General features: G+C 42.1%; 1 protein-coding gene across 1 annotated transcript in view; it reads left to right on the forward strand.

Moving 5' to 3' along the window:
* Positions 1-3,793: 3,793 nt before the first annotated feature.
* OPN4 (opsin 4) overlaps positions 3,794-24,386 on the forward strand; it is a 162,712-nt gene continuing 142,119 nt past the window's right edge. Inside the window, exon 1 of the mRNA XM_033942952.1 lies at positions 3,794-3,899. Within this exon, the coding sequence (XP_033798843.1) occupies positions 3,794-3,899 (106 nt within the window). The remainder of the gene's footprint in view (positions 3,900-24,386) is intronic.

The raw sequence follows: 24,386 nt of genomic DNA on the forward strand, positions 1-24,386 counted from the left end.
CTTAATATAGCTTTGCCGGTTTCTGTTTGTAAGCAGCCAGACAAATTATCATATAATAATACTGCAGATATGAACAAAGTTAAATGGATAGATGAATGTGTATTCAAAATTCACGTTTTCAAAGAGGTCAACAAATTTGCAGGTCTTGGAAATTTATAAAGCAAGCAAACATGCAAACAAATGCAAAACCAAGGAAGAAGGCGGGGGAGGGGAGGTTTGGGGGGGGGGCTGTTGTGCTGGTAGGTTAGCTTCCTGAATAAACAACTGGGGGCTATTCAAGGGAGTGGTATTGTATTGCTTTGTGGGGATTTGGGGTGGATCGTTGTTAGTTGATTGTGCGGGGATTTTGGAGCATCGATGATCTTGTGGGGTTGGAGGCATGTTGATTTATAGTGCATTGCCAATGTTCTGATATCCTGTCTATTGTTGTGTTGTATTTTCTAAAATCTTTAATAAAAATTTAAAAAATTAACAAAAAAAACCCCTAAAGGTAGGAAGTCAGGTGGAAAATCAGGACAGAATGTTCCTTCCATATGCTTAACTGCCAGATCTAAAATGAACAAAATAAACTTGGTTACAATAAGCCTGATTCTTCACATACAAGTACAACAGAGGCAAAACATTTGATAAACCAGCTGCTATACATTTCCATATGTAATTCCTGGGCTGAAATTTTATTTATTTATTTCTTCCATTTGTGCATCGCACATACCTATACAAGCTCTTGGCGACATTACAGAGGAAAGGGTTAGAAGAGGGTAGGGAGGACAATGGAGGGCAGAAAGATGCAGGAGGAGAAGAGGATGCAAGTGATTAGGTGTCAAATAGATGAGTTTTCAGTTTCTTCCGGAATTTGGTGTGGTTAGGTTCCATCCTGATCATTTCAGTAAAGTCATTCCAAGTTTTTACGCCTAGAAAGGTGAGCATGGAGCAGAAAACACATTTGTTTTGCAGATTTTTTGTGGAAGGGAGACTTAGAAGTATTCTGTTGAGGGTTCTGCGGGAAGTAGACCATGCCTTGGAGAAGAGCTGGATGAGAGGAGCCGCGGCGTTTCCGTAAAGTATACGGTGAATGATGCATGAAGTTTTGAGGGATATTCGTGACGGGATGGGTAGCCAGTGCAGTTGTCTGATGAAATTCATCTTTTGTTAGTGTAAACATAAAATCATACTATTCAAGGGGGGAAAATAAGAGAGCTAGTTAGTATGTGTCTCTTTCCTCTGTGACTTAAATTAAAGGACTAGGCATATATGGAGCAGAAACATGATACTGTGTTTACAAAGAGCATAGTTATCAGCATGGGCTACCATTAAGACATGTTGGTTTTCACTAACCTGCTATATTAGCACAAGTCCCATTTTATGCAACAAGACCTAGTTACTAATAATTGGAGTTAACAGTAAAATAATTCTGTTTTGCCCCCGGCAGCCTCATACTAGTTTATAACACAACTCTTAAGATTTGTTTAATTTTATTCTCACTCCATATAGCTTGAATGCTGCAGTCATTTCCTGCTATGGTGTGTGAGCAAGGCACATCCAGTCATTAGAATGCCTGATTGAGTCTTATTTATTTTACATATGACTTGTTGCACTTGTCTTTCCCCCAACCTATTATTTTACCCCTCATTGTTTTCTTTTCTTAAAACCATTGTTCTACCACCTCTCCCCTCGTTTCTGTTCGTCTGTTGTCCAAGTTTGCCTTTGTTCATATTTTAAAATAAACATTCTTGTTTCCCCCTATTTTATTCTGAACACCACTTAGAAATTTTTTCTAAGCATTTGTATCAAATTTTAAATAAACTTGAAACATTGTATGCAATGTAAGTCTCGTTCATGCTGCAGCCACTTTTGCTTACCTGTATATGTTTCACTGCCTGTGGTCTTTTCTCCTAAGACCTCTTCCCTTTTACCCCTCATCTAAGCTTTCAGTCTTTCATCTCACTGCTGTACTTCCTGGTTACCACTACATTTGCTCTGATGGGTCTGAAAGGTATGACACCCGTCTGCCAAGCTCTGTCCTAATTGGCCTCTTCCCTTCTCTCCCCTAGCCTTATTGGTATTCACTGAGGGTCCTTTGTCTCAGGGGCCAGTCACACTTCTGCTTCCATCTCAGCTCTATCCCCTGCAAACAAAGGACCAGCTTTTTCACCTGAACCTATCTGACCATTTAATCTCTGGAACTTGGAATACCTTACTGTCCAACTATTCTCTTACCTTTGCCACAAAGCTTCTATTCTTCAACTCTTTACATCCAGCTGCAATATTCAACAATCTACCAACTGTGAATAAAGTATATTTCAGAAAAGTATAAGGGCTTCGCTGCAAGTGCACTGGTATGCTAAGGTTTAGCTCTCTGGAATGTATAACATCTGTATAGAGAGTCCTGGGCTGTGGCAGCACACTATATGAGTCCAGAATAAACTCATCTTAATGTTATCAATATGAAATAACTTCCCCCCCCCCACCACCCTCATTTAATGACACATACGTTATGTTATGTTATGTTATATGCAGTCTTATATTCCACCAAATCCTCGCCAATGGAGTTCTAGGCAGGTTACAATAGCATTGACATTACATAGAACTTTTGGTAATTTTAATGTAGAAAGAGCAATACGAGGTTTGTTACGCCAAATAAACTTAGAGAGGAGAGTTTCCAGATCCTTATAAAAGGAGTGATTAGCAAGCTTAGGGAGCATATCCAAAACATAATTGATAATAGGAGTAATAGTCTTTTTTTTTTTCCACTCAATTCATAGTTAAGCTCTGGAACTTGTTGCCAGAATATGTGGTAAAAGCAGTTAATGTAGCTGTGCTTGAAAAAGGTTTTGACTAACTCCTGTTGGTAAACCATTGGTAGAGCTGGGGAAAAGTCACTGCTTATACCTGGGTAGCATAGAATCTTACTACGTACATTTTGGGATGCCGCCAGATACTTGTGACTTGATTGGCCACTGTTAGAAGCAGGATACTAGACTTTTGTCTGACCTACTATAGCAATTCATATGTTCACCATCTTATTCTCTGGTTATACAGTAGTTATCCTTAATGATAATGATCGTGAAACTATTAGATATGGTACAAAAATGGATTTCCTGTCCTATTAACCCTTTCTTCCTCCCCTCTTAAAGTCAATCAATTTGTACCTTTGCTTAATCTTTGTAAACCGCATAGAACTTCACGGTATTGCGGTATATAAGCTGTTATTATTATTATTATTATGATAAGGCCCGCTTCTATCTACAGTAGATGGGAAATAAATAAACGTGGATGAAATAGTGTAGATTCTCAGAGCTATCAAATATTCTCTGGTGACATCTAGTGCCATCTGAAAAAAAATGCTAAAACTAAATATTTATTTTAGGGCTGAACAATTTACGGTACATGTGAAGTTTTCTTGGTCAATGTCTGTATATGACACTTTTATGGTATTGTGAAGCAATTTCTCCATCTTTTTTTCTCCACATTTAATGTAATTGTACTTTTGGAATTAGTGTATGAGCTTCATATCTTTCTTTGAGTTTGCTGTGTTTAATAGAGCTGGTTTTCATTAAACTGGATATTGAAGGTCCACCCTGATCCAGGCAAAGCCACTGCAGGGAGTAGATCCAGTGTGAAAGCAGCAGTCAAAGTTCCCTGCAGGATAAACAGTCATCAGTTAATAGTACACATGAAAATGTCCTCCCTCTACACCCCCTCCCCCCACCCCCCACCCCCTTTTCTTGACTCTTTGTCCTTCCATGTTCTCTGCCAATCCCAGTTCTTCCAGGCTTTCCAGGACTCAGCCAGAATGCCTGCTCAGTGCCATAGCACCATCATAGCCCACATCAAAGACCTCTCCATCCTGATCCACGATGTGCAGACAGAGCTGAACATGGGCCAGCCACCTGGGCAAGGTAACCAAAAGCCTATAGTAGTTGTTCAGAGCTAGAGTTAGTGTTGGTGCTAGCCTTGACCATGTGCTCAGCCCACACCACCTACCTGAACTCGTGGACCACTACAAGTTTCACACTAGTTTGAAAGGCTGGGGATGGGAGTGTGGTGTAAGCTGCAAAAGTCGCCTCGTGTCAAGATCCTGCTGCCTAGAAAGCAGCGTAATTAACAGCAGCATGGCATACTTTGAACTGCAAAATGACGAACTCATCCAGTGTTGAATATCAGATACTTTGAAGAAACTTCAAGCAGATTACTATGTTTACGTCTTGTCTATGTTTGATTTATTATGTATGTTCTCTTGTGAACCACCAACAAATTTGGATTGTGTGGTATAGAAATGTATAATAAATAAATTCATGGACACAGGTCTGGGCTTAAGATCAGCTTCAACAGGCATGTCTTCTAAGTTCAGATCAGGCTCCTTCCCTTTCCGTGTACTTTTTTAAACTTCTCTGATGTGAGGAACATGCCCACATCGGTGTTGGCCTGCCCTCTGATGTAACTTCCTAGGTGCGGGTCCCGGAAGTGATGTCAGAGAAAGTGCCAATGCAGATGTGGGCAGCAACCTCGTACCGGGGAAGTAAAAAGGGAGCAGGGGAAGGCAAGGAGCGTGCGCGGCAAGAGAGGAGTTGGGGGGGGGGGGCAAAGGAAGACTGTGCCCAGGGCGGACTGCCCCCCCACACCCCTCTTTCTATGCCACTGATATCAGTATACCTTCATTGCACCCAGGAGGGTCCCCTCCCATCAGTGTTTGTGCTTAAACACATTTTTGTTTTCTTGTACTTTACTTCAGGATATTTATATGACGTGGAATATCAAGGATGACAAAGCAAATGTAGCTCCAATGTAGCTATGACTATTTTACCTTTTTCCATAAATTTCAAACTAATGCACTAAAATCCCTTGAATATTCTGCAGGACCTTCTTAGTGAACAGAACCAGTTTGGGGCATCACTTCTAAGGAGGACAGTTGTTGCTTTTACCTTGGCATTTAGCATCTTTTGCAAGTATCAATGTTACTTGGCATGGTAAGTCTTATAAAACCAGCCTGTCAATAAACTCCTACAGCTTCTTTTATGTACCACCAAGCTCTTTTGGATTCTGAGGAACCTAATCAAGGTTTCATATTTGCACTTTAGCATGCTATACAGTATAAAGAGGATGGCTATGTGTGAAGGCAAGTAGGCACCTGTTTCAAGCCTGTATCATACAGATATTTATCAAGGTATGAAGATATGGTAAAGGCAATCTTTTACTGCACTTGTTCTTATATGAAGCTAATGTTCCAAGAAGATGATTTGGGTTTATCTTATCTTCTTTCCAATGAGATTCAGTGCCCTGCAGGATAACAGTCCCACCGATTCCTGTGGTAAATGAATAGCTTCTTGTGAGCTCTCTCATAAACAGTGTCATTTCAGTGGCCTGGGAGCATTGGGCCTCAAAGCTGTAGCCCAATGTTCCCAGGCTGCATCTGGCAGGGCTGTCAGATCCCCCCCCCCCCTAATTCAAGCCCGCAGCTCCCCTAATCCAAGCTCCAACCCACAATCAAACTCTTACCCTTAATCCAAGCCTCGATGTTCCAATCAAATCTCACCCCTGATCCAATCACCAGCCCCCTAAAATGGCCACCCACCCTTTGAAAGGATGTACCTGGTAGTCCAGTGATGATCAGGCAGAAGCAATCTCCAGCCACTTCTGCCCTGGCTGCCAGACTGGGAGAAGCTCCAACAACCCTGCTAGATGAGCCTAGGAACATTGGGCCACATCGTTGAGGCTGGGGTTATTTTACCATGATTTTCTGGTGATAGTGTGATCTGTGGTGCATAGCCAAGTTGAATTTTGGAATTTACATATTAAAAATCTGATTTAAATACATTTGCATTGTATTATATCTCATTACTATATAATCTGCAGTGACCTAAAATATCATCATAGTAAGACAAGTTTCAAGTTTTATTAAAATTTTGATGCAAACACTTAGAAATATTTATAAGCGATATACAATATTAAAATGAGGTACATAGTAACTTACCTAGACCAATACAGATAAACTGACAAAAATAGACTGATTCAAACATCTTGGAAAGGGTGAGGAAATACAAAGGTTAAAGGAAAGAAGAACATTTACGGTTAGTACAGTAGGGAGGAGGTAGAAAATCAGAAATTACAGCCATTGATAGAGATATCAAGATAAGCAACGAGAGGAAAGACAGGACTTCAATGTTACCTGATTAGATAACTTAAGTTTCGAAGGCATCCCTATAAAGAAAACTTTTCAGGGAACCTTTAAATCATTCCATTACTGTTTCCTCCCTCAGATAGACTTTAAAGGTCCTTTAAGTTGCTTTAAAGCCCTAACACAGCTTGATACAAGGAGATGCTGAAAAGTTCTCAGCCAGTGTTAATTATGCCACTGTAGCTGAAAAGAGTGTTATTTTATTTTGCAAAGTGCCAATGTGCAGAATCGTAATGCTATGTTTTGACATTGTTTCAGAACATTGATTGAACCATGTCAATGAAAAGTGTGGAACTCTGAGCCATCATGAAGTTCCTATTCCTGCAGAAGAAGATTCCAAAACAAATCCATGAATGCATGGTGCAAAACATTGAGTGACAAATGCCCATCATACACTACAGCGAAGAAGTGGTATGCAAACTTTCAGCATGGAGATTTTGAGATCAAAGATGCAGCAAAATCTGGTAAGCCTCAAATGGTATCAACTCCTGAAATTGTTGACCATGAATTGATTTTGGTATATATCAGCTAAAACAATTGCTGAGACACTACAGATATCCAGGGAACGTGTTGGGTGTATAATCCATGAGCAGCTGGGTATGCAAAAGCTGTCAGCTAAGTGGGTAATCAAATGTTTGAATGCTAACGAGAAACATGTTGTATGGACACTTCCAAGTTGATTTTGTAGCATTTTCAGCAAGCCTGGTGCCAACCTTTTGGAACAGAAACATAGAAACATGATGGCAGAAAGGCCAAATGGCCTATCTAGTCTGCCCATCCACAGTAACCATTATTTATTTCTCTCTCCAAGAGATTCCACGTGTCTATCCCAGGCCCTTTTGAATTCAGACAAAGTCTCTGTCTCCACCACCTCTTCTGGGAGACTGTTCCATGCATCTACCACCCTTTCTGTAAAAAAGTATTTCCTTAGATTATTCTGGAGCCTATCACCTCTTAACTTCATCCTATGCTCTCTCATTGCAGAGCTTCCTTTCAAATGAGACTCGACTCATGCACATTTACATTATGTAGGTATTTAAACGTCTCTATCATATCTCCCCTCTCCTGCCTTTCCTCTGAAGTATACATATTGAGATCTTTAAAGCTGTCCCTATAAGCCTTATGATGAAGACCATGCACCATTTTAGTAGCCTTCCTCTGGACCGACTCCATCCTTTTTATATCTTTCTGAAGATTCGGTCTCCAGAATTGTACACAATATTCTAAATGAGGTCTCACCAGAGCCTTATACAGGGGCTCCTTGTCATTCCCTCTTGGTTGGACTGAGAACTTTTCAGCACCCCCTTGTATTCATATATTTTGTAAGCTATTGTGCATAAATTATGACTGCTTGCACTGCCCAAACTCCAGATAAAAGTACAGGCTTTCTGGTGACTGTGCAGACTTTAAAGCAAAGTAATTTTATAAGAAGCATTTTACATGGATATACTGGCATGCGTGCACAAAAAATCTTTATAAAATTACCTTCATAACAAATAGCAAGCTTAAAATTCATCCATATACTGTAAATACTAGCAATTTAAAAAAAAAAAAAGGAAGCATATACCGTATGTGGTTGGTACCCATTGTCAAATGTTTAAGTGAATATCAGGTCCATAGTTTATTTTCAAAAATTTGCTAAAACTTACATGAACGCAGAAGCATGTGCAGATCACCCCTCTAGCTGACTTAATGAAAATTGCTCTCTAATTCTTTTTGCTCTGATACTTTCATTTGGCGATTTGAACTCCATTTTGAACTAATTGCTTTCCTAGTTCAGTTCTTCCATTCCTCTGAAAGCTGATGAGTGTGTGGTTACCAGACAAGTAATGGAAAGTAATCTGAAATGTGTCTCCTGAAACTATTCTAGCTACGGTATTTACACTGTTGAACTGCTTCTCTATGGATTTGTGATCTCTTGGTAACAGAAAGAGTCTTTTTTTCCATCTTTGTTACAGATCTGTTAAGCTGACTAATAAGATGGAAAAAGACCCTCTGTGTTACCAACAGAACAGCATAAAAGCTTTAATTGACCTGTTGAAATCGCCTCAGAGGAAAATTTTCTGATTGATTTACCAGATGGATTTTTTTCCATTCTATTAGCCAACTTAACAGACTGATACAATAAATTTGTCAATGTAGTACATCCATATTGCATTTTGAAGGTTCTATTCTCCTGTCTAGAATGGTTGCCTCTGATGAAACACCAGAAAATTCTGCAGGCAAGCTGGCGAATTGTTGCTTCTCTGAGGAAGAGAGAACAAATTGCTCTCATCAAGTTTTGCTGAGCATCTTCATATAGTGACCTTGTTATATAACACTTCTACTCAGGGCTGCTTTAAACCATTTAACCACCTTTGGGGTCCTGGGCAAAGATTTATACATGCATCTACTCCCCCCTCCCCAGGTGCGATGGCACAGCTTCCTCAGCCCCCTGCCAACCAAGCTGCTTCTCACTGAATAAAATGCAGCATAAAGGCACCAAGCTACTATCTAAGCCACACCGCTGATGGCTCTGCCACTTCTGCCTCTCAAAATCAGAAAGTCCACATCAGAAGGTGCAGAGATTTAGGCATGGGAGTGGAGGAAACTACAGTTGCCATGGCACCCTCAACATTTTCTTTCCCTGCCTCACTCCTCCCATGAGCTGTTTATTTGCTTATCTCACTCCCCCAAGGAGGTGCTTCTATAAACTACATAAGAAAAGGCATTGTGTGACTGGCCAATGTGGAACCTTGAAGCTTCTATGCAAGCGCAAGGCCTGGTAGCAGAACACCTAGTGATGTGCTGAAGTACGCTCCTTTGTGCAGCAACCTTAAGCAGTGACCTTCAAACAATGTGCTCTGTAGGACCAACAGAGCACCATTGTACAGATAAGTTATGTTTTATTTTCATTTTGGCCGATTCACAATATACTGGTGTGAATAACATGAACAGCTGAGAAAGGACGGGCTATGTAATATTCCAGAGATACATTTTCTTCCTGCTTCAACTTTAAATTTACCCCTCCTTGGAAATATTCTGCAGCCATAGAACCCTTTCTAGAGTTTTTACATTCCAACCTTTAAATTGACCATTCTTTTGAAACAATCTACAGTCATAGGGCCTTCCAAGCGGGTAATGTCCCTGACGGGGAAGAGTGGTTATGGTAGTTAGTTAATACATTATATGCCTAATTTTGACTCAACACTGGAAGTAGAACACTAGGAAAAGAGGAAAAGATGAAGTGGCTACAGATCTACTGCCTAACCTCAATAGCCCAATTCTCGTTTAAAGCAGATGTAGTCAATGGGACATACAATAATTTTTATCCAAACGATATTGCTTCATTAAACAATCTGCTGTTCTTCAATAGAGTGTATAGGTCTAAGAGTAGAGGTGGTTTCAGATTCAGTCAGGAAATCCTGTCAGATCATGGAGTTACTATATCAGAAGTCCCTGAAGTATGGGAAATAGAAGGATGAAGCCTCCATTGTCCTGTCAACATAGAAGAAGGGATTGTAAGAACTAGAAACAGACCATGCGTAATGCAGAAATATCATCGGATGAAAACTACATGCTGATAGAATGTCTATACTGGAATACACACTCGTCTTTAACAAGACCCTGATTTGTAGAGATCTGATAACTAGCTACCAAATGGGAACAGTATGACCAACAGAATCAAAGATTCCAGATAATTCCCCAATTTTAGCTGATCTCTGCCCACCAGGATACAAATTGATTCACTGTCCTAGAAAACTATAGAGAGGCGGGGGGATTACTCCTAGTATTTAGATAATTTCTTTCCCTTAAGGCTATTAGACAGTTGCAATGTGATCTGAAGTATGAAGAATCCTGAAAATGGTAAAGAATTAAGTGTGGTCCTGATCTGCAGACCCCCCCCCCCCCCCCATGGTAATTTGAGCATGTTAGAGGATGAAGTACTGAATCTAATCTCCCACTGTACCACAACTTTCATTTGATAATTCTTGGGGATTTAGGGCTCCTTTTACTAAGGTGCGTTAGGGCCTTAACGTGCGGACTAGTGCGCATGCTAGACCTTAACGCCAGCATAGCGCCAGCGTAGCGTGCGGTAATTTCATGCATGCTCTAAAAACGCTAGCACACCTTAGTAAAAGGAGCCCTTAAACTTACATTTGTCCAAACCTTACAAAGTCCAAACCTTTAAAAAGTTTACTAAAACAGCTAAATGTTTTGAGTTTCCTGTACAACCCAACCCATACAAGGCAGACACTGTTTAGATTTCATCTCTATAATATCTATAGGTCTCTTGATAGACTATGTTAAATGGGAACCGGTCATCTGGTCTGATCATTATCTCTTAAATTTCTGTTTAAAATTACCTAACAAAAATATAAAATCGACAACCCAAAGAAAAAATATTTATACAAAAGCACAGTTTTGGAATGGGATTATGAGTCATCTTGAACCCATGAATAATGATGTGGATAGGGAACTAATCTCCTGGCAGGATCTTACAACATCAGTCTTAGACAAAATTGCTCTGGCTAAAACTGTAAAATTGAGAGAGAAAAATAATCCATTCTTCTCAGAATCATTATTATCCCCAAGAACAAAGGTTGGAGAGAAGGTTGGAGAGAATTTTGGAGGAAAAGTCAGAAACAGGAACATTATGGGCTCCTTTTATCAAGCCGCGCTAGTGGTTTAATGTGCAAAATAACGCACGTTAAGCCGCCAGCTGCGCTAGCTGCTACCACCTCCTCTTGAGCAGGCGGTAGTTTTTAGACCAGCGCGGGGGTTAGCAAGTGATGAAAAGTCATGCGTGTTAACCCCGCTAGCACGGCTTGATAAAAGGAGCCCTATATCAGTTGGAGAAGAGAAATAAAACAAATATAATCAGGCAGTAAATGAAGCTACACAATTATACTATGATTAACCTGATTAACCAATCAAGAAATTCTTCCAAGTGCCTCTTCAAGATTTTTAATTCACTAATACCAATCAAGGATATAACTGCTAATTCTGAATTACAACAACCTGATGAAGATAGTTTAGCACACTATTTTCAGGATAAATCTGGATTGGGATTAGGGGGGTTGAATTGGAAGATGATGTACGCCAGTGGCATTCCTCATGAAAAAGTGCATTGGATATTGTGGCACCAGAGAAAGTAGTGAGGCAGCAAGATAAACCAGAAGTAATAAAATGTTAAAGTTAGGAAATAGTTAAAGTTAGGCAAGAAGTCAGACCCGAAAGAGAGAGGACTATGAAAGTTATGATTTATGTTTAAGAGAATATTTACAATTGTATGAAAATGAGAAATATAAATATATTCAGGATAAGATTAAAGCAGCTGGTAAATGGTAACTGCCCACAGGAGTTACAGTATATAATGTGGTGCAGGGATTGACTGGAACAAATTGAAAACATACTGGAAATGATGACCTCCCTCTCTGACTGGTTTCCCTGAATACTTAAAGAGTCAGGAATGCTTATAGACAATTTGAATAGAATTAAAGTGACTGAGGACCAAATAGCGGGGAGTGAAGTAAAATGGGATAGATTTAATGAAATTGAGGTTAAAGAAATAGAGAGGATAAATTAAGACCCTTAAAGTAACCAAAGCAAACACTGACCCATGTTCCTCAGGAATTTTAAGTAAAATTGCTGATAAAATTGCACCTGTATTGGCTAAACTGATTAATAAATCACTCAGTTTTGTAATTTTTCCTGAAACCTGTAAAATAGCTAAAGTGAGACTAGTACTTAAAAAAATAGATCATGATAACGAGCAGATGGGTAATTTTAGACCAATATCTGCGTTACCGTTTATGGCTAGAGTAATTGAGAAAGCAGTACTGCCCCAGTTGGAAAGTTTTGTGGAAGAAAATAGTTGTTTGGATTGTAATCAATTTGGATTCAGGAAGGCCCATAGTGTCGAGACGCTTTTGTTATCAACTGTTGGCAAACTACAATTGGGTATCGGTCAGGGACACTGCTTATGCGTTGTTGTTATAGAGACTTAGAAATTTGGGAATTGCAGGGACAGTTAGGGAATGGCTTAAGTCATTTCTAACTGGGAGAAAGATGTGTGTTTGGAGTAATATAGAAACTTCAAATGAGGTTCAGGTCAATAGAAATGTGCCTCAAGGATCAACTATCTGTTATTCTGTTTAATGTTTATTTAGCACATTTAGGGAAATTACTAGAGGGTATGAGTCTAATCATATGGAATGTATGCTGATGGTCAACTTTTCTTTAAAATCAGGGAATGGGGCAAAAAGCTGAAATCTGAGGTGACTGGATATATGGAAAAGATCAATGAATTGATATATGATAACGGATTTAAACTGAATGTTGATAAAACAGAAATCATGATCGTGGGTGATCATCATGAGGATTTATGGCCCAAGTAATGCTAAATCAGCATTTGATTAATGTCAAAGAAGAGATCATGATGTTAGGGGTTATTCTCATGCAAGAGTAGTACAGTTAGCTTAACTGAGAAATGTCTTGACTGATTGGGATTTTAGACAGGTATTTACTTAGGACAAGCTGTACGTATGAAAGCTTTGCAGATTGTATAGAATTCAGCAGCCTGAATTTTAATGAGGAAATCCCACTTTAAACATATCACTCCAATTCTAAAGAAATTCCATTGGTTACCAGTACATCTCCGTGTACACAGTTTAAGATTCTTAAGATAGTTCATCAAGGAATTTATGGCGGTTCACAGTCATAAACATGCGGGACAAAGGGGTGCCGATATTACAGAGCAGATAATTGAGCGCAAGACTCCAGCACGCTGCCGTAAAAGTTTATTTTAAAGAGCTCCAAGGGTGTGTGTGAGGGGGGAACCCCCCTAGTTTACTTAATAGTATTTGCACTGCCGATGGGGGGGTTTGGAGGGTTGGAACCCCCCATTATAGAAGAAACGTAACTTTTTCCGTATTTTTTAGGGGAAAAGTTAAGTTTTCTGTATAATGGGGGGATTCCACCCCCCACACCTCCCTTCGGACCTCTTTAAAATAAACTTTTAGGGCAGCGTGCTAGAGTCTTACACTCAATTGTCTGCTCTGTAATGTTGGCGCACCTTTGTCCGGCGTGCTTTTGTCCCATCACCGTTTACTAAATGTTTGGCCTTATATAGACATGTTAGGTCAAGATCAGACAATTGCATGTTATTAGACATTCAATAAAGAGATGGGATTAAGTATGTTAACACCAGAAAATCCTCTTTCTGTTGCAGGACCACTTTTGTGGAATGGTGTATCAGGAATAATCAGACTGTGTAGGAATGTGTTACAATAAAGGAAATTACTTAACACATTTGTTTATTGAAGCATTTGAGAACAGGTGAAGAGAGATCCAGAGTAGGATAAATTTTTATTTATTTATTTAATTCGATTTATATCCCGTTCTCCCCAAGGAGCCCAGAACAAGTTACATGGTAACATACATAACAGGAAACCAAATTTTGTATACCTTGACTGCTATGTCTGTTTCTACTCTTATGTCTGTTTTATTGGGAATCACTTAGGTTTTTAAGTGGACTATAAATATAATTAACTAAGGGCTCCTTTTACAAAGGTGCGCTAGCTGAAAAACTACCACATACTCAAGAGGAGGCGGTAGCAGCTAACGCACGCGGCATTTTAAACACACGCTATTCCACGCGTTAAGGCCCTATCGCACCTTCGTAAAAGGAGCCCTAAATAAATAGTAAGAGTCATTTACACATACCTTGGGAAACTGTATTGAAATAGACAGTGTAAATGCCTACATGACAGAAGAGATACTGGTTGATAGACGTTGGAAATAATTTTCTGCTGTTACTTCAGAAGTAGTATCTGGCTAGCTGAGGAGGCTCTCAAAAGAATCTTGCTACTTGGATATTTGCCCAGCTAAAATGCTGGAATGTATTTCTTTTTCATTTTTTGCTATAGTTGACAAATATTGTTTATATGCTTAGAAAGAGGTATTCGTATATATCCAAAATCAATATCAGCTATTGCGCTGACCCCCATACCTAAGGCCTTAGGATCAGACAAGTAGCTAGAATGCATCTGGGGAAGAAAAACAAAGAATATGAATATAGGATATTGGGTGTGACATTAGCCAAATGTGAACAAGAAAGGGATTTGGGGGTACTGATAGACAGAACCCTAAAACCATCGGTTCAATGTGCGGCGGCGGCGAGGAAAGCAAACAGGATGTTGGGCATGATTAAGAAGGGGATCACGAGTAGATCGGAAGACGTCATAATGCCACTTTATAGAGCAATGGTCAGACCACACTTAGAATACTGTGTCCAACACTGGTCTCCATACCTTAAGAAGGATATAACTCTGCTGGAGAATGTGCAGAGGCGAGCCACGAAACTTGTCAGAGGTATGGAGAATTTGAGCTACAAAGAACGCCTCAGAAAACTGGGACTGTTCACCCTCGAAAAGAGAAGACTGTGAGGAGATTTGATAGAGACTTTTAAAATATTAAAAGGATTTGATAAAATTGACCAGGAAACAGCATTACTGACATTTTCAGATGTGACACGGACAAGAGGTCATAGCCTGAAACTGAGCGGCAGCAGGTTCAGGACAAATGTCAGGAAGTTCTGTTTCACACAACGAGTGGTGGGTGCTTGGAATGCTCTCCCAGAGGAGGTTGTGGCAGAGACTACTGTTCTGGGTTTCAAGTGCAAGTTGGATTCATACCTTCTTGCAAATCACATCGGAGGATACGGGAAATCCGGGTCTCCAATAAGGAGCACCTAACTGGGCCTCCGCGTGTGCGGATCGCCGGACTAGATGGACCTAGGTCTGATCCGGCAAAGGCGTTTCTTATGTTCTTATGTTCTTAATACCATGGCCTGCAAAATTGTTAGAATTCTGTACTAACGTACAAATATCAGAATTCTTAAACCTGGCAGATGGATTCCACAGTCCACAACATGGCTTCAGGGCTATGCACAGCAGAGAATCCCTACTGTTAGAACTAGAGGTAGACAGTCTGTTCTGTTGAAGTTTGACATTTCATCTGCATTTCCCCCCTCTTTTACAAAGGTGCGCTATGCTTTTTAGCGCCCGGCAAATATTAGCGCGCACTAATCACACGCTAAACGCTAACACGTGAATGTTATCCTATGGATGCATTAGTGGTTAGCGCATGCGTCGATTTAGCATGCGCTAAACGTGCGCTTAAATGCTTAGCGCACCTTTGTAAAAGAGGGCCTTGATGCAGTGGTACTATTTCTAAAAGTAGAGTGAACTAGGTTTACATGGAGTGGTATTAAAATGGTGCACAGAATTCTTTAGGGAGCAGAACATCCGAAGTAAGAAAGGGTAGTAGGAAGTTCCCAAAATGGAATGCTTTATGTGGTGTACCACAAAGGCTTCCCCCTGTCTTCTTCCTTGTTTAAAATGTATTTAAGAGCCTTGGGTAACAGATTCTCCCTTCCCCAAGTTCACACATTCTCTTACACAGATGATATCCTCCTCCTCTGCGTAGCTGAAGAATCTCTAGATCACAGGTGTCAAAGTCGGTCTTCAAGGGCCAGAATCCGAAATCTAGAAAACCCGACTGGATTCCGGCCCTCGAGGAGGGACTTTGACACCCCTGCTCTAGATGATAATCCTTGTTAGGTACTGTAGTGTAGTGTATTAAGATCTAAGTATGTGGACACAAAAGATCTTCCTTAAGCTTAATAAACTGAAGACTAAAATGCTATGGTTTGGCAATTATAATTCACTATTATAATTGGAACTGGCACTGGTTACAGGGCAGAGACTTATGATCGAGAAATCATTAAAAGTATTAGGCATTCTGGATTCTTATCTAACCTTTGATGATCAGATTAACTCTCTGGTCAGAAACATTTTCTTAAGATTAAGACAGTTAAGAGCAGACTAGTTTTAGAATAGTTGTGCAGGCAGTTTTATTCCCATATTTGGATTATTGAATCTTAAATTTCAATCAGGCCACTACTGGAAGAGTTACATTGGTTACCAATGAAAAAAAAAAAAAAAAAGAATAGTTTAAGATCGCTTGTATGGTCTACAAGGCTATATATGGAGAGAACTCAAATGGACTAGTATCGGCATTAGGGTCACAAGCTCCTTCTCAAGAACAACACAGCGATTTAAACTGTCTTTTCCTTCACCTCAACAAGTTCACATTTGCCTTCAATTTTCAAGGTCCCAAACTTTGGAATAGTCTACCAGTATGTTTATGACAACTCTTCTTACTACTATTTAGGAACTAGTTAAAGACATAATCTCTTCACTCTATAATCCTCATGATCACTTATAGTTTAAGTTCTTCACTATAACTGCAATGTATATCTAGAAATCTTATTGTAAACCACAATGAATCCTTGTTGAAATTTGGAGGGGGGGGGGGTAAAAAATTGTATGGTAAAACCTAGAGCAACATCTATACCTCTCTTTCATTACTCCACTCACTCCATCCCCATCTCTGAGTATCAGGGCAGGATTAACCAATAGGCCAAGTAGGCACATGCCTAGGGCCCGAAATGGTCAGGGGGGCCCGATGAAGGAGGGCATCAACATTGTTTTTTCCAAACGGTGATGGGCCCCTCCAGCATCGATCAGCAACGCAGGTCCCACCCCGATCGGCAACGCGGCCCCCCTCAATTGACGGAAAGTACGACAAGCAAGTAACGCGGGTAACAAAGGCAACAGGAACTGTAATTGTGCAAGCGGTGCTGCTTGCCCAAAGCTTCCCTCTGACGCAGCTTCCTGTTTCCGCCTGGGCGCATGGTGGGGTGGGGCGGGGCAGGGGGCCCAGTGTACTTGTGTGTCTAGGGGCCCTCGATGAATTAATCCTGCCCTGCTGATTATGACATTTTTTTTCTCCTCCAATCTGGCTTCTCCTTTCTCTCTCACCTCGATGTGAGCAGAAGGCTGCGTGCCTGACTCACAGTTGCCACCCATGACAGGAAACAAGTATAAAGGGACTTGGGGAGAGGAAGAGGAAGAGGAAGAGGGAAAAAGCTTGAAAGGAGAGAGACTGAATTGGAGGAGAGGAAGAGATTAAAGTAAAAACCTCCTAGATAGCTTCTAGGGCAATTAGATTTAACAGGAGTGAATATAACCCCCCCCCCCCAAAAAAAAAAAAAAAAAAAGAAAACCCCAAACAAAACAACAACCCCAAAACAAAAACAAACAAACAAAAAACAAGGTAAGTCACAAACAGTATCTCCTTCCATTAAAGGAAAGTATGCAGAGTGTCTGTCATCCTCTATCCATCTGTGGAGCTCTCTCTGACTTCAAATCCCTCCTCCAACATCCCATTCTCCTTATTCTTATTAGCATTCCTGTCAGCAGCATCTTTAGCTCCTCTATTATCATAAGACTTCCAGTACTAACTTCATCAAGCAGCATCCTGAACATCACTGGCGTCAGTGAGCACGGGACAGAAGTGCTGATAGAGGAAAATTGGTGGGATCCTTTTTCCTTGATGCAACACAAAGCAAAACGCTGGCTGGCCAACGTCAGTGGAACCTTGAAGATAAGTGCACCTATGTGGAATGAATTATTTTTTGTAAATTTTGGAACAGTTAAGCATTGATTGTCCTGAAGCATATATTTTTTTTTTTTTTAAGTTCAATAAGTTTTTATTAAGGTTTTACAAAAGAACAGAAAGTAATAGAGCTGAACATCAGTCAAACATTGCATCGGTACATATACTAATACATAACAAATCCATAAAACAATGCCCCAAAACACGGGATTGATAATATGAGGGATTGTTATTTCCAGGAAGAGGGAGAAAAGAAAAAGGGGAATATAAGCAAATCAGTATAACTTATACTTAAACTATGATGTAAAGTCTGTAACCAATCTGATGGCAAACCTATACCACAATAATGTACCAAAAACATTGAGAGAAGAAGATATAGAAGAATAATGAGTGTCGAAGATTAATATCAAGTACAGTCAAAGGACGTGTTGATGTAGTTTTATCATGAATCACAAGGGCTAAGTTGGAAAGCTAAATGGTGAATCAGCATATTGTAATAAAGGACCCCAAAGCCTTCTAAACTTATGCATCAGGCCTAATCTTTCCGCAGCTATTTTTTCATATTTAACTGTCAAACAAGTAGTGTTCCACCAGGTGTCATAGCAAACTCGCTCCAGATTCTTCCAGTTCGAAAGAATGATCTTGACAGCAATCAGGAGAAGCATATATGATGGCTTTATGAAGTTTTTGACATTTGGAGAAGTGGAAGGGGTTGTTTTGATGTTTTTTTAGCCAATGAAGTTATTTACCCTATCTAGTCTGAGAGCATGAAATATGCTACTGACACAGGGTTCTAAGGCTTTTTCCTCCTTTCTATTTCAATGTATATTTATTGGACTATTTCACTCTTTGCAACACTATTCTATTGTTTTTTTTGTTATTTATTGTCAACAGTTTTTTCTTGATGATTGCACAAAAGTACAACAAAATAATGGAACCATACAACTGTGACATCATCATAATTATCCCAGCAAGAAAGCTGATCTTCCCGACTTGCTTTTGTTTATTAGCTGTTAAATAGTAGGGGTCCCCAGGGATCTGTGCTGGGACCATTGAATTTTAACATATTTATCAAAGATCTAGAGATGGGAATACTAGTGAGATAATTCAATTCGCTAATGACTCAAAGGCCCTCTTTTATTAAGGTGCGCTAAGCATTTTAGCGCAGGTTTATCATGCGCAAAATCAACGCGCATGCTAAACGCTAATGAGTCCATAGGATAACATGCACCCATTAGCGTTAAGCATGTGTTTAGCACGTGCTAATATTTAGCGCACGCTAAAAAGCATAGTGCACCTTAGTAAAAGAGGGGGAAAGTTGTTAAGTTGCAAGACCATTGTGAAAAATTGCAAGAAGACCTTGCGAGACTGAGACTGGGCATCAAAATGGCAGATGACATTTATGAATCCTTTTATGAAGGTGCGCTAGTGGTTTTAGCGTGCATTTAGCATGCACTACATTGCCACGTGTGCTACATGCTAACGCCTCCATAGAGCGTGCGTTAGTATTTTTCATGTAGCGCGGGGTTAGCGCGCGCTAATCTTCAGCGCACCTTCGTAAAAGGAGCCCTTAATCTGAGCAAGTGCACAGTGATGCATGTACAACAGAGGAACCCAAACTCTAGCTAGTTGATACAGTGTTCAATGTTAGGAGTCAATGCCCAGAAAAAAGGATCTAGGTGTCATTATTTGAGGATACGTTGAAACTCTCAGCTTGCAGCGGCGGCTAAGAAAGCAAATAGAATGTTAGGAATTGTCAAGCAAGGCATGAAAAACAAAGATGAGAAATGTTATAATGCCCTTGTATCCCTCCATGGTGTGGCCGCCCCTCAAATACTGTGTGCAATTTTTGTCACCACAACTTAAAAAAAAAAGATATATCAGAATTAGAAAAGATACAGAGAAGGGCAATGAAACTGATAAAAAGGGATGGGATGACCCCTATGAGAAAAGGCTCAAGTGGCTAGGGCTCTGCAGCCAAGAGAAGAGATGCCTCGGGGAGATATGATAAGAGGTTATACAATATTGAGTGAAGTGGAACGGTTAGCGGTGAATCATTTATTTACACTTTCCAAAAATATTGGGACTTGGGGGCATGCGATGAAGTTAATATGTAGTAGATTTAAAACAAACTAGAGAAAATATTTGCCAGAGAATATATTGAAAGCAGTTAGCTTAACAGGGTTTATAAAAGATTTGGATAATTTCCTAAAAGAAAAGTCCATAAGGCATTTTTAAGATGGATTTGGGAAAATCCACTTGCTCATTCCTAGGATAAGCAGCATAAAATCTGTTTTACTCTTGGGATCTTGCCAGGTACTTGTGACCTGGGCTGGCCACTGTTGGAAACTGGATACTGGGCTTGATGGAACGTTGGTGTGTCTCAGTATGGCAACTCTTATGTTCTTATGTAACAGTATCCCCCTCCTTTACTAACGCATCGCGCGGGTTTTAGCATAGAATTCCTATGAGCATCGGAGCAGTTACCGCCACTGCCGGCGCTAAAACCTGCGCTACGCATTAATAAAGGAGGGGGGTATGTAATATTGGAACAGAAAATGCATAGAGCTCTATAGATCTTCTGTGATAAGTAAATATTTAACTATGTGTTATAATTTGTGAGGCCCTGCAGCTATCAAAAGAGAAAAGTGGGCGCAGTGAGGCACAAAGAAGTGTGTATTAGAGGTCTGCACGGGAACGGGGATCGCGGGAATCCCGCGGGTCCCACAGGGGTCCCTCAGGAATCCCGCGGGTCCCACAGGACTCCCACAGGGACCCCCCTCTGGCACACGGGACTCCCACGGGGACCCCCCTATGGCCCATGGGACTCCCACAGGGACCCCCCTCTGGCCCACGGGACTCCCACAGGGACCCCCCTCTGGCCCATGGGACTCCCACGGGGACCCCCCCTCTAGCCAACAGGACTCCCATGGGGACCCCCCTCTGGCCCATGGGACTCCCACGGGGACCCCCCTCTGGCCCACGGGACTCCCACGGGGACCCCCCCTCTAGCCAACAGGACTCCCACGGGGACCCCCCTCTGGCCCACGGGACTCCCACAGGGACCCCCCTCTAGCCAACAGGACTCCCACAGGGACCCCCCTCTGGCCCATGGGACTCCCACGGGGACCCCCCTCTAGCCAACAGGACTCCCACGGGGACCCCCCTCTGGCCCATGGGACTCCTACGGGGACCCCCCTCTGGCCCACGGGACTCCCACAGGGACTCCCCTCTAGCCAACAGGACTCCCATGGGGACCCCCCTCTGGCCCACAGGACTCCCACGGGGACCCCCCCTCTGGCCCACGGGACTTCCACGGGGACCCCCCCTCTAGCCAACAGGACTCCCATGGGGACCCCCCTCTGGCCCATGGGACTCCCACGGGGACCCCCCTCTGGCCCACGGGACTCCCACGGGGACCCCCCCTCTAGCCAACAGGACTCCCACGGGGACCCCCCTCTGGCCCACGGGACTCCCACAGGGACCCCCCTCTAGCCAACAGGACTCCCACAGGGACCCCCCTCTGGCCCATGGGACTCCCACGGGGACCCCCCTCTAGCCAACAGGACTCCCACGGGGACCCCCCTCTGGCCCATGGGACTCCTACGGGGACCCCCCTCTGGCCCACGGGACTCCCACAGGGACTCCCCTCTAGCCAACAGGACTCCCACGGGGACCCCCCTCTGGCCCACGGGACTCCCACGGGGACCCCCCCTCTGGCCCACGGGACTTCCACGGGGACCCCCCTCTGGCTCACGGGACTCCCACAGTGACCCCCTTCTAGCCAACAGGACTCCCACGGGGACCCCCCTCTGGCCCACGGGACTTCCACGGGGATGGAAGGCTTTGGAAGCAGGGTTCGTCCATATAATATAATGGACCACGTCAGCCTTAGTAAAAGAGGGGGTTTATAAGTTAATTACCTGAACAGAAACAAAAAAAGAGTTCCACCAAAGAGATTCCACAAGGAAAATAGCAGCGCAAACACAAAAGAAACTGTGGAATTGATGATCCTGTCAGAAGTAATTGCTGCATTTTATGGAGATGGGCGGAGATGGAGGTAATTCCTTGCGGGGATGGGTGGGGACAGAGAGGATCCTGGTGGGGACGGGCAGGGATGGGTGGGATTTCTGTCCCCGCGCAACTCTCTAGTAGTGTGTATGGGGTTGTGGAATGGTAAGAGAAGGAATGTGGACAAAGGGGGGGGGGGCGTACAGAGGGGAAAATTCAGGATGGCATGAGGGAGAAGAGGAGGATGCAAGTCAAGAGGGGAGTGTGGGGTTAAATGAATGGTGGCTAGAGTGAAGAAGGTTTCAGGGCAGAAGTAGAGAAAAGTAAAGGGGTGGTGGCAGACAGGGACGTGTGAGGTGGGATGAGGATAGGAAGAAGGACTATGGGAAAAGAAGTAAGAATTTAGTGGAGATAAGAGGAGGTAAATGGAAGTGCAAAAGGGAGGGGGAGGTAGAAGGAGAGAAAGAAAAGACAGTGGGAAAGAAACAAAGGCCCTCTTTTACTAAGGTGTGCTAATTGAATTAGCGTGCGCTAAACCCTAACGTGTGCATGTTAGTCTACGACGCATTAGTGTTTAGCAAACGCTAATCGGTTAGCACACCTTAGTAAAAGAGGGGGTAAATGTTGGATATGACAGTGGAAGGTAGAAAACAAATTATTTTCTATTTTGTGATTACAATGTCAGATTTGAAATATGTATCCTGCCAGAGCAGGTGTTAGACAGTGAGTGTGAGTTAGGACCTAACACAGGTGTCCTTTTATTAAGGTGCGCTACATACTAAGGCGTCCATAGAATATAATGGATGCATTAGTATTTAGCGCGCACAAATCTTCAGTGTGTAGTAAATCAGTTAGCATGCCTTAATATAAGGACCCCAGAGAGAGAAAAGGTATTTTTAATTTTGTTTACACCACAGTGCCAGCGTAGAGATGGGGAGGGCAAAGAAGGGGTGGGGTGGATGGAAAGACTACAAAATAAACCTGCCAGGATGTTTGGAAAAAAAAATAAAATGCCCAATTGGGCAGGAAAAGTGAATCGAATCAAAAAATTGATTCAATAAGCTGAATCGAAATCTTTTTCCCTGAATCGGGCAGCACTAGTGGTCAGGAGCCCGTGGCCCTTATTGCCCAAGGGCCCAGGCCATTGTCAGACTGCCACTGGTACAACTCCTTCCTTACTGTATTCAGAAGTGCCCCACTATCCTTTTACTGTGGTCTCATGTCACCCCCATCCCAACCATTTTAACTTGCTTTTCTCTATACCCCAGCATAGCCTCACCCCATAACCTGAGTCCAGTTCTGCCCTCCTTTAGCCTTAGCAAACATGAGTCACTGATCGCCTGTGAAAAGGATCGTATAACTTCACAAATTAAAGTGCATCTGATTTTGAATCCGCTCAGTAACACTTTTTTTCTAAGTGATAAACTGGCTGAAAAAATGGCTTCACTTTCTGTGTACACAGAAGCCTCAATGCTAGAAGATTAGTATTCTCTTTGCAGAACCCTCTAGACTTCTACTCAGGGAAAGTGTTGCCCATAAAGCACAGAGAGGAAGTTACCAGAATGCAGATTTACAAAAGATGGGATGTAAAATTTGAGAGTTGTTGCAGCTTGAGTTTAAAAAGTGGATCCCTTATGAACAGAGGACTGAAGAGGTGACCCCAAGAGTCACGAGGGTCAGAAAAGTTGGATGACATTTCCACCCAAAGAACTGGGGAGATGGCAGGATGCTGCAGTTCTCCATGGCTCTGAAATGAACTATTCTGGTACTGCGGTATACAAAAATAAAGTTATTATTATTATTATTAAAATGTTGAGGGACAGCTGTGGATTATGTTCTCAGAAGACAACTCTTTCTCCCTACCTTCTTTTCTCACTTTCACTTACTAAGAAGGTTGGGAGAGATCCAGTAACATAGAAACATGATGGCAGATAAAGGCCAAATGGCCCATCTAGTCTGCCCATCAGCAGTAACCATGATCTCTTTCTCTCTCTGAGAGATCCCCACGTGCCTATCCCAGGCCCTCTTGAATTCAAACACAGTATCTGTCTCCACCACCTCTTCTGGGAGACTCTACTGCAGGGGTGTCCAATGTCGGTCCTCGAGGGCCGCAGTCCAGTCGGATTTTCAGGATTTCCCCAATGAATATACATGAGGTCTATTTGCATGCACTGCTTTCATTTTATGCTAATAGATCTCATGCATATTCATTGGGGAAATCCTGAAAACCCGACTGGATTGCGGCCCTCGAGGACCGACATTGGACACCCCTGCTCTACTGTATTTTGAAAGACATTATATCAAGTACCTAGGACAGGGGTAGGCAATTCCGGTCCTCGAGAGCCGGAGCCAGGTCAGGTTTTCAGGATATCCACAATGAATATGTACGAGATGGATTTGCATGCCCTGCCTCCTTGAGATGTAAATCTATCTCATGCATATTTATTGTGGATATCCTGAAAACCTGACCTGGCTCCGGCTCTCGAGGACCGGAATTGCCTATCTCTGACCTAAGAGAAAGGATCTAACTGGGAACACAGTGGCATCAACTGAGGTACTTGTCTAAAATATTTCAAGGGGAGGAGAATTCACTGAGCTCCAGAAAATATGCTAGGGAGACAGACACCAGAGGAAGCCAAGGGGAACCCTTACTTTTCTCTCTTTGCTCTTAGTATGCTAAAAAGAACATGTGAAT

This window comes from Geotrypetes seraphini, chromosome 4 (genome assembly GCF_902459505.1).
Source record: "Geotrypetes seraphini chromosome 4, aGeoSer1.1, whole genome shotgun sequence".
NCBI classification, from domain to species: domain Eukaryota; kingdom Metazoa; phylum Chordata; class Amphibia; order Gymnophiona; family Dermophiidae; genus Geotrypetes; species Geotrypetes seraphini.